General features: G+C 37.3%; 2 protein-coding genes across 3 annotated transcripts; one reads left to right on the forward strand and one right to left on the reverse strand.

The window, feature by feature from the left end:
- The first annotated feature begins 93 nt into the window (after positions 1 to 93).
- cep41 (centrosomal protein 41) lies at positions 94 to 5,455 on the forward strand. 2 transcript variants are annotated; one of them, XM_056739813.1, is made up of 12 exons: positions 94 to 195; positions 660 to 723; positions 827 to 874; positions 1,127 to 1,153; positions 1,585 to 1,646; positions 2,309 to 2,375; positions 2,475 to 2,622; positions 2,939 to 3,108; positions 3,196 to 3,263; positions 3,436 to 3,550; positions 3,642 to 3,857; positions 4,036 to 5,455. In XM_056739813.1, exons 1-12 carry the CDS (start codon positions 163 to 165, stop codon positions 4,164 to 4,166), a joined length of 1,149 nt encoding a protein of 382 aa, XP_056595791.1. In that variant the 5' UTR covers positions 94 to 162; the 3' UTR covers positions 4,167 to 5,455. The 2 variants fall into 2 exon arrangements, with proteins under 2 accessions (XP_056595791.1, XP_056595792.1); XM_056739814.1 differs by lacking the exon at positions 1,127 to 1,153.
- A 970-nt stretch (positions 5,456 to 6,425) lies between these two features.
- cpa1 (carboxypeptidase A1 (pancreatic)) lies at positions 6,426 to 10,094 on the reverse strand. The gene is made up of 11 exons (XM_056740025.1): positions 10,024 to 10,094; positions 9,866 to 9,947; positions 9,630 to 9,764; positions 9,261 to 9,359; positions 9,046 to 9,147; positions 8,779 to 8,877; positions 8,135 to 8,245; positions 7,919 to 8,009; positions 7,273 to 7,472; positions 7,099 to 7,183; positions 6,426 to 7,008 (listed from the first exon to the last, which is right to left on the reverse strand). Exons 1-11 carry the CDS (start codon positions 10,086 to 10,088, stop codon positions 6,821 to 6,823), a joined length of 1,257 nt encoding a protein of 418 aa, XP_056596003.1. The 5' UTR covers positions 10,089 to 10,094; the 3' UTR covers positions 6,426 to 6,820.
- Between the last annotated feature and the right edge of the window lie 379 nt (positions 10,095 to 10,473).

Raw genomic sequence — 10,473 nt, forward strand, 5'->3', positions numbered from 1 at the left:
CCCCAAACTGTAAAATCCCAGGACGCAACATTGGAGTGGGTAAAACAGCGTCGCTGATTGGATAAGCAAATCAACGGACCAATCAGCGTAAGCGTTACTCAAGAACGCGTCGCTTTGAGTTTTGATTTTGGAAGCTAACGTTAGCCGCCGTGCTGCTGAAAGATGTCGTTAAAGCGGGGTATTGGCGATGCAAAGGTTGGTGTTTTCATTTTTCGCAATGTAACGTCTAAGTTTGTGGGTTACAATTACATTATAAGGTTGGTCAAGGGATATTTGTCAACGGGGAGATGCGGTTTAAAGGGAATCTGAGACCACGACGTTGCTCTGTTGCCATCACCTAACGTTACCTGTCTGTCCATCAACACAAGATTAGTCATTATGCTGTCACGTTGTATGCATTTCAACCATCTATAATCAATTAACAGATCGTATATATCAACCTATAGGTGTTATGATAGCTTGTTTTATTAAAGTGGTGGACATGATCGCCTTTGAAATGTTTCGTACGTGCAGTGACGTTAACAGACATCATGCATTTTTGGTACAGTCGAACAGTTTCACAAAAACAGACAAAAGTGTAAACATATATTTTCATATACACAACCTTTAATGTGACGTTCAGTGTTTTGCTTGTCATTCTGTTTCATTCGTGTTTTCAGTACTTGAAGAAAAGGATTCCACAGAACCCCAAATTTCAACATGTAAAAACAAGACTTGATACAGGTTTCCCTATTTTTTTGTGAAATCAGAAACTGTTGTTAGCATTCTATAAGTTTATTGTGTATGGCTAAAATGTGTGTATACTAATCCAGTTTATTTGCTATAGGCTGCAGCCTGACAAAATATATGGAGAGACTGGAGGAGGTACGAAAAAGTAAGTGCATGAAATAAAAACATCGTTGCAGATTTAATACATAAACATTAAAAAAAAACACATTAAATTATTAACTTCACTGTTGCTTTTGGATATAGACTTTCAGACCTCTAAGATCTGTTTTGTCTTTAAGTACATTTGTTGTGAACAGAAGATTCCTTGTCCTATTGATATTTACTCACTGTGATAAGGAGAGAAAGTCGGCTTTGTCCACACTGGTCATCTTGTTACAAGTTCTTTCTGATTTCTCAGGGATAAGAATTCCTGGTTCTTTTTGGGGTAGGTGAGCTGAAGATGTGATTGTACTGTAATTACAGTAATTCCTCTGTACATCTCGTCTGTGGTGGTACTGTTATACCTAACCTCTTCTAGCCATGTCACTTGGCATCCTGCATTGGGTTTGGTACTGAGGCTGGACTTGAAGTTCTTTCCAATGATATAAAGAGTTGTTAGGGGAGTTTACCTCAGTCTGTTACAGAAATAGCCTTGTTGAACACAAATTTTAAGTGAGTATAGGTTTAATCAGAATGGAGTTTGATATTTTGGGAGTGAGTATTAGCAATGGCTGTCTAAATGATGATGAAATGAGAAATGGTGATATTCAGGATCCAGGTGAGAGGTTTTCAGTTGAAGTTGACGTTGAAGTATTTTCAAACATTCTTGAAGTTTAAGTTTAGTTCATCTGAATTGATTGATATGTATTTTTTCAGACTACAGATATAGGAAGGATGAGCTTTTTAAAAGGTTGAAAGTCCCTACTTTTGCACAGCTGGTAAGTGAACAATGAATGTGATTGAATTGAGTGTTTACTTTGCAATTTGTACATTTTTATTAGACTTGGGAAATGGTATTGTAATATAAACTACAAGTAAAACCGCTTTTATCCTTAAAGGGATAGTTCACTCAAACATAAAAAATGATCATCATTTACTTACCCTCAGGTTTTTTCAACCCTATATACATTTATTTGTTCTGTTAAACACAAAGAAAGATATTTGTGAGAAGGTTCGCAATTTTCAGTTCGGTGACATCATCCATAGTAGAATTTTTACTACTATGGCAGTCAATGATGTCACAGAATTGAAAATTGCTAAATTTCTTCCAAATATCTTTGTCTGTGTTCATCAGAACAATGTAATTTATGCAGGTATGAAATGACACGAGGGTGAGCAAATGGTGACAGAATGTTCATTTTTGGATGAACTATCACTTTAACAACATGCTTAAAATTCTTGAATGCAAAATAAATTTTGTAGTCCACCTTAAAACAATTGAGCAAAAACAGCTGACAAGTGCATATTTATAAAATATTTGTTCAAATAAACATCAAATTTTCTATCCAATACCTTTGTGTTATTTCATATGACTAATACTAATCTACAATGTGTGCCCAAAATCTTGATCTGTACCGTATTTAAATTTTTGTCTCCTCAGGTTATCCAAGTTGCGTCCGTGTCGGATCAAAATGACAACATAAAAGATGAAATAGCAAGATTAGACGGTACACCTTCATTTCTCTTCATGTTGCTTTTATTGGTTCTCTTTCCCATATGCATGTTGAAACAATTCTGGTATCTTTGCTTTTTAATGTGTCTTTTAGATGATGTTTCGATTTTTTCGGAGTCCCCAGCATCCGACCATCACTCAGATCAGACAAACGGCTCCTCCCAGTCTACAATTCTTCCCCCACTGAATACTAACAGCGAAGCTGGTGATGGTGTTTTTTCTCCTAGATCTACTCTTCAAAGGTAGTCACAATAAATAGTCGACTCTCTTTAATTCATCCAGCGAAACAGAAAATCATTCTATGCATCTAACGGATCATCCTCTCATTTCCTCTATTGTACATCCACATGAGCTCTCATTGGCCGGGCTGCTTTCTCATGCCCCCAAGCTCCATTGAGTCGAATAGCTCAATGTAGGGAGCATAGTGGTGCAATCGGACTCCGTCCGCAGAGACCTTGTGGGGGAATAACAATGACATAACTTTCACTCACCCGTAACATTGAGCACACCTGACTATCCAAGTTCAGTGTAACCTAAAATCTATGGCTTTATTTATAGTGTCATCAGTGGCGTGGGAGAAATGGATCTCGACAAGATCGCGCAGAAGACCGCTCGATTATCTCCAGTGTCTACGCCCTATAATACAGAGTCCCCATACCCGGACTGTCCGTATCTTTTGCTGGATGTGCGGGACAGAGACGAATATGACCAGTGCCATATTATCAGTGGTAGGAAGCTTACACGGAAGGACAAATAGTGTTTTGTTTGAAGAATACAAGATATGTACGACATGATTTTGTCTGTTTTACCCACAGCATATAGTTATCCCATTGCAACGTTATCAAGGACAATGAACCCATACACTAAAGAAGTACTTGAATATGTATCCTTTTGCTGCCAAACTATGAAAATGTCTGTAATGTTTTCAATTGCATTCTATTAACATTTATTGGTTTTATAATACACTAAAGGTCAATGTGACACGCTTTGTAACGTTGGCTCAACGATAGCGTGATCTTACTGTGTGAAGTTTCATATTTCACTTAACAATGTAGAAAAATTCGTCAGGAAAGATCATAATCGTGTACGATGAGGATGAAAGAATAGCGAGTCAAGCGGCCACCACCATGTGCGAAAGAGGCTTCGAGAACCTCTTCATGCTATCAGGGGGTGAGGCTTTGTTCCAGCTGTTTCTGGGCATTTGTGATGGTTGTGTGTTGAAATAACATCGGTCGATGTCCTTGTCAATCTTCTCAACAAGGGTTAAAGGTGGTCTTTCAGAAGTTCCCTGAAGGAATGACAACCGGCTCCATTCCTATCTCCTGTCTGGCGTCACCAACCGGGCCTGGAGGTCGCAAACGATCGGCGCCGCAGCAGACGCCTCAACCAGCAGAGAAAAAGTGGCGGTTCACCTCCGAGGACCTCAGCAGAATCGAGCTTCACTTGGAGGAGGTGTTCATACCTAGCGGGCCAAGCAGTGAGTCACATTTCAAATTGATTGAAATTAAGTCTCTGTTTTTCATGTAGTATGCACTACTCACCAGTAGATGGTGACAAGTGTACAATTGTAAACAGCTGCATTTGTAAGCCGTATAACTGGCATACCGGGAATACTTTGGGAGAACTGTCCCTTTAATTTTGTGGTTTCATTTTAGGTCGCCTCAGCAGCAGAATGTCCACTAACAGCGCTCGCTCAAACGCATCTAGTGTTCGGAGCAGTCGACAAGGTTCGTCCATAGCGGGGTCAGAGAGTGCTTGGTCACGGAGTAGTCGACCTTGGAAATGAGCCAAGTCACGTTCGGAACTATCATTTTGAGTCTAATGGAAATAAAGCTTTGTTTTACTTTAACAGAATTCTTGTACACAATTGTGATGAACACTCCACAATCCCTCTCTTTGTTTTTACTGGTATTTAATGCAACATGATGGAATTCTCACTGGCACTTTTTCTTTATTTGCTTTCTTCACACTTGAGCCTTGCACTGCAGAAACCAGATTATTTTTCTGTTTGTCATTTACTGCTATCGATGTTTTTTCTGTTTTTTGCCATCAAGAATCTTTTTTTCTATTATGATGGTATATGGTGTCTTGAATATGACACTTTACTATTTTAACGCTTATACGGTTCTTCTGTATGTTATATGGTTGATGTCTTCATGGATGGACTGTTCTTGTTGGTGGCCATCTTCGCTTATGATGTGCTATGCTAGTATGGTTCCATTGAGCATTATGGGTTCGCTATCCTGAAGTGCTTTAGATTTTAGATATGATGTTTTGATGCCTTAACACGGGCAGAAAGAGGCCTTTTGTGTGTTTGATGCTTTTTAGTTAGAATTAGTTTTAGGCTTTTCAAAGCAATGGAGAACGATTTACCCCATTTCTATTAAAGGGATGGTTCACCCAAAAATTCTGTCATGAATTAACCTTAAAGTGTTAATGTCTTTTGTTCTGATGAATACAAAGAGAGATATTTGGAACAATGTTAGAGATTTCTGGGGCACCATTGACTACCACAGTAGAAAGATTTATTGCATTATTATTATTTTTGTTCTGTTGTATTTAAAAGAAAACATCTTAAAGAATTTAGGAAAACAAACCGTTCTGGGGCACCTCTGACACCCATGACCCAGAAATCTCAGTTGCAAACTTTTAAATATCCTTCTTTGTGTTCAACAGAAAATGATACTGGTTTGGAACAACTTGAGGTTGAATAATTCATGACAGAATTTTCAATTTTGGGTGAACTTCCCCTTTTAAGTGCAGCTCACAATCAACTAAACTGTGATTTTAAATATTATAAAATGTAATAGCTGGTGTCCATGGAGATTAAGACATGTTGCTGTGTATGATTTTTTGCTTTGCCTTTTGAAGAGCTAAATGAAGAAACTACATGTATTTACCGGAGCTGATGCCAGAATGTGTTCTGCCTTAATTTGCTTATAGACGGAAATCACTTGTACTAGTTCTTTTACAGACTTTGTTTTATTGTCCAATGAAGATTTTAATTTAATCTATGATGACTACCTACTGGTTATTTTGAATAATACGGCTGAATAAAGAATCTTTAATATTGTAGACCCAATTGATAAATTCCTGAATTGTATTTTGGGGGCCAAAATCTGTCTGGTTATAAGCATTGTTCAAAATATCTTTCTCTGTGTTCATCCGAACAAATAAATTTAAACAGATTTGCAACAACTCGAAGGTGAGTAAATGATGTCGGAATTTTCATTTTTGGGTGAAATATCCCTCTAACCTCTTCAACTCTACCTGGTCCAAAATGGCATCATCAAGGTATTTCTTTAAGGGATTAGAGCTTTGAGTATGTTTTCATGCCTGTTAATAAAAATAGCACATTGGAGCATATTGACTTGTTCAGTATTTATGGTCTTTGCATCAGGTTTGCTGGACATAAAATAACTACTTCAAATTCAATTGTCTTTGTTTGCTTAAAGTTTAACACACGTTTACAGTGCTGTGATGTTCAGAATGCTTTTTGAAGAAGATGAATGCTCAATCAGATTTTCACAGCTAAGCCAACTGTGTTTGCTATTGCACATTGAGCTTGTACTTTTGCATTGTGTTATCATGAGCATGCTCCTGCTCACACATTATCTTAAATATCAACGTTTAAGCAGCAAACACATAAACAAACATAACTTCTAGTAGACCTAAGCAACTGATATAGAGTTAATTTCGTACAATTAATAAAATATTAATAGAAATAAATTAATATACAAATAAAAAATAAAATAAATTGTTGTATTATAACCAAAGACAGACCAGAAGTTAACATCGGGCCAGATGAAAACGTCTATACAGCCGAGGAAAATATAAAGAGATCACCGTAGTTTTGCCTTTACTCAGGATTTCTGCATTGTGTTCATTTCAGTCAGTGTTGAATTTCAACCTCAGGAATGACAAAGTCACCCATCAGTAAAGTGAAAGACAGCATAGACACGTGACAGTTGTTAAAAAATCAGGCATATTTGATCAAATATTCATTTTTTAACTGATCCTAAAATACATGGTATTGTGTTGTTCAAACATGAATTTAAACATCTTTTTTGTTAATTTGACCAGTGTTTACTCTTCAATTTCCTGCAAATAAAAAACAATATTTAATTTGGAATTTGGATGAAATGTTGTCACTAGTTTACAGAATGAAACAAAAAAAAGAAAATTATACTTGAGCATGTAATTATAAATAGTAAATCCAGAAAAACTAAAATCATGGTTGCCTTATTTTTCACAATGGATGTTAAAATTTCGTAAGGTCAGCCTTCCAATTTCTCACTCTATTTGAAACTTTTATATGATATGACGATTATTCCCAAAACACATTGTGTAGTGTAAAACATCAGTAATCAAATTGTTTTATGTTATTTTATTTTTAACTCTTTAATGTGCTTTGATTCATCAATGAAATTCTATGTATCTTTAATATGGATTATTTTTGGTGTGCTCCATAATAACCATCAGAGCAAGCCAGGTCTCCTCAGCAGTGGGGATGATCTGATCTGCAGGCAGAACGAAACCATAGCGACCGGTGTCTCTCAGCTCAAAGGTGTAGGAGTACTTGATTCCCTGGTCGTAGGTCCAGTCAATGGTGACTCCATCAGCTTGATCTGATGACAGAGAGATTTTAGTGACAACAAAACAACAATAAATCAGTTCCATTAAAGCTTGAAAGCAGGTTGAATGTTAGATGGACTTACAGATGGTGGTTATGATGCTGCCGTAAGTGTAGAGAGTGTTATGTAAAGACTGCAGTTCAGCCGTAGCCTTTCTGGCAAGCTCATGCTGTCGAGACAATACAGGATTGAATTTAAAATCTCATCAAATCCAAGACTTTCAGTGTATAAAGAACAATTAGTTTTTAGCTAACATACCAGTTCTGCCTGGTCTTTGGCAGGAGTGGACTTGTATCCGTATGGGTAGAGGAGCATTTGGGAATAGCTGTGAATGGACAAAAAGGTCTTCAGGTTGCCATGAGATTTCACAAAGTCAACAATGGCTTTGATCTCAGGTTCAGAGTTAGGACTGGGTCCATGGTAGGTCTCATCACAAGGATTGCCACTCGCACCCGGCCCTAAGGATGGATGACAGAACAAAGATTTAAAGGGATTTTTCACAGGCAAATCAAAATTTCCATATCTTTTACTGAAGGCATCCTGACTGAATATGACTTTCTTCTTGAAGAATTTGGAAGATTTCTTTTCGAAGTTATAATACCACATTTCATTTTACTTCCAATATGGCTTTTATCATCTGATCCAATAGGATGCTCCCTCCTCTACGCGGGAGCTTTCGTCACCGTCATTTGGCGGAAAAACAAGCCTCAGGTTCACGTGCAGCCAAAGGGATAAAGGAAGCTAGTCATCAATGTTAATAGCTCTGTCGATATGGATATTTCTCTTAAACGCATCGATTCGCTTCAGAAGATCATTAGTACAATTTAAAACCCCATCAACCAAGTAAAACTACAATCTTTAAGGTGCAATAACAAAGCGAACCAAACTATGCTAACCCCCTCACCTCCAAAACCAGTGTCCCAATTCCTGTTGGGGTCAACTCCGACACAGCTGGAGCCGGGGTTTGGCTTTCTAGTTTTACGCCACATGCGGTTCTTAACCAAACAGAGAACAAAATTATACAATTGAAACCAAATTTGAGATCAGTTGAGGTATAATGCCATTACATGTAGTCAAATTGGTAAGAGTGTTCAGTTTTACATCCATTCACTAAACTCACATTGGTGTGGGTGAACTGGTAGCCATCGGGGTTGGTGACGATTTCCAAAAAGATGTCATATTTGTTGAGGATGTCTGTAAGGACGGTGTCACGTCCGTAGTCGTTCACAATCTATGGAATAAAAATGGGTCTTTGCATTATGAGGTACTAGCTTGTATATCATAAGAACATAGGCAAACCATCAAATGCACTGTGGTATTAAGTCTTGAAGTATAAATTGCTAGTTGTTTTAACCAACAAATATCTGTTTCAGTCATTGAAGGTCCAGTGATTGAAATTGAGTCGCATCTAGTGGTAAGGTTGCGGATTGCAACCGACGGCTCACTTCACTCCTCCCCTTTCGAAGCACTACGGTGGCTGACATAGGACTAGGATGTCACCACATTTTGCTTCTTTGACAAAGGAGATAACGTATTTTGCTGCTGGAAACAACATGTGGTGCATTCAATGTAGATAGAAATAGCTCATTCTAAGGTTATAAAAACATTTTGCTTCATTATGTAAAGTCTTTATCCCCCTTTTGTCCCTCTGAAGACAGAGATATTTATTATATTGCATTTCAGTCAATAGATCCTCCAAAAAGGCAAACACAGCACCTTTAAAGCATGCAACGTGAATAATATTTGATATATATTTCATTTCACCTTTTTGGCAAACCAAATTCCACTGGCGGGGGTGATCCATTCTCTGGCGTGGATGCCAGTGTCAATCCAGATACCAGGACGGTTTGCTCCAGTGCTGAACTAAAAGTGACAAATAAATGAGCTCAGGATTAAAAAATGTAAACTTTGAAATTAATTTGGCAAATTGAGATTTTGTATAGAACCCAATATTAGTTTTTAATTGATCTGTCAGGAGACCTGTAAGTATGTTAAAAAATCGTAAAAGTATTGTTAAGGATCTTAATCTACCTTCAGGACGTTGAGGGGGCGGCCCTCATAGCTCTGACCGATCACAATTTTGCTGATCAGATTGTTGTTTTCTGCCACAAGCATATCCATGAATGAGTTAATCTGAAATCAGAATGGTGAAAATATGAATTGTGACTCAAATTTACTTGATTTTAAAAAGAGCAATCGCTGACAAGGTCAAATATATCTACATTTTAGTGCTGTGTTCCACTTACAGTACTCAACTCATGGTAGTTTGCATAGTCGAAATCATCTGTAGTTCTCGGAATTACATGAGATTTTAACATTTGATGTTGTTCCTCATCCAGCAAATCCTGGTGGTACAATATGGATCCCATTAAAAATGTTCAACTAGTCATTGTGTTTCGACCATTTTGTACAATACACCTCACATGTTGATGCTTAATTCTAAGATGTTCTAACTAATTCTAACTACAAATGTGTGTGTGTATTTTATAGTATTGTTTCAATTAATTGTTTATGTAAGTTTGATTCCATCTAAAATACTGGATGTTTATTAAAAATGAATTATATATATTATTATAGTGTATTAAAAAAATGTTTATTTTTTATGTTATTTCTACCTGGACGTCCTCAATCATGACACGATACTGAATGTGATTGTATGCCAGGAAAGCTCTGACAGCCTGGAGACTGTTGAAAGGAACACGGACATCCACAGGCAGAGACTCGTGAACGGGCTCCATCCACAAGTCCAGCTTGACCAAATGAAAATGCAAAAATTAGTTTTATTATAAGTTTGTGGTGAAGGATCATTTTAATAAATAACAATAGGGTTTAGTGAGATACAATGACGTACCCCAAGATGTTGCTGTTCAGAGAGCTCTTTCAGGAGAGCGATCTGTGCTGCATCTTGTGCGGTGATCCGAAGGACCTGATGTCTGCAAATACATCAGTTTTTATTAAAAATTCCATCCTATTTTTGAATAAAATATTTTGAACTGATTTATTGCATACCCCTCGAAAGTCGTTTTGCCTAACACTGCCGCAAAAAGAGCAGAAATAACCAAAAGCCCCTTCATCTTGAAAAGTGGACCGGAGTTTCTTAGAATAAGACCTCTTTATATACTGCTTATGACTTGAGCTAGTAAGGGCAAACACACCTGCTGCTTTGGTTCTCACAACCTTACACAACATCAGTAGATGCTAAGAGTTTGATGAGAATATCGCATCTGTTTTCTTGCCTGTTATATAAATAGCACCTCATAGTTTGTTGACAAGCAAACTTGTTTTATTCTTTATTTCATTTCTTCTTGATGATTAAATGACACAATTGTATCAGTTGTCTTGTTAACAGTTTGTCAGTCACATATTTACAGTGCTGTGATCTTTGTTATGTTACATGACGTTTAATGCTAACTATGTCTCAGAATGTCTCATATAGCCGTTTTCATCGGACGCACATAC

Source organism: Triplophysa dalaica, chromosome 24 (genome assembly GCF_015846415.1).
Source record: "Triplophysa dalaica isolate WHDGS20190420 chromosome 24, ASM1584641v1, whole genome shotgun sequence".
In the NCBI taxonomy this organism is placed as follows: Eukaryota; Metazoa; Chordata; class Actinopteri; order Cypriniformes; family Nemacheilidae; genus Triplophysa; species Triplophysa dalaica.

Bases quoted from the DNA above. Each gene is read 5' to 3' on its own strand.
- cep41 (XM_056739813.1), top strand. From the start codon at position 163: ATGTCGTTAAAGCGGGGTATTGGCGATGCAAAG. The intron at 3,109-3,195 runs GTAGGAAGCTTA...TTTTACCCACAG, and splicing joins CCAGTGCCATATTATCAGTG to CATATAGTTATCCCATTGCA. The intron at 3,858-4,035 runs GTGAGTCACATT...GTTTCATTTTAG, and splicing joins CATACCTAGCGGGCCAAGCA to GTCGCCTCAGCAGCAGAATG.
- cpa1 (XM_056740025.1), bottom strand. From the start codon at position 10,088: ATGAAGGGGCTTTTGGTTATTTCTGCTCTTTTTGCGGCAGTGTTAGGC. The intron at 9,948-10,023 runs GTATGCAATAAA...ATGTATTTGCAG, and splicing joins GGCAAAACGACTTTCGAGGG to ACATCAGGTCCTTCGGATCA. The intron at 8,010-8,134 runs GTGAGTTTAGTG...TGTTTGGTTAAG, and splicing joins ACCAGTTCACCCACACCAAT to AACCGCATGTGGCGTAAAAC.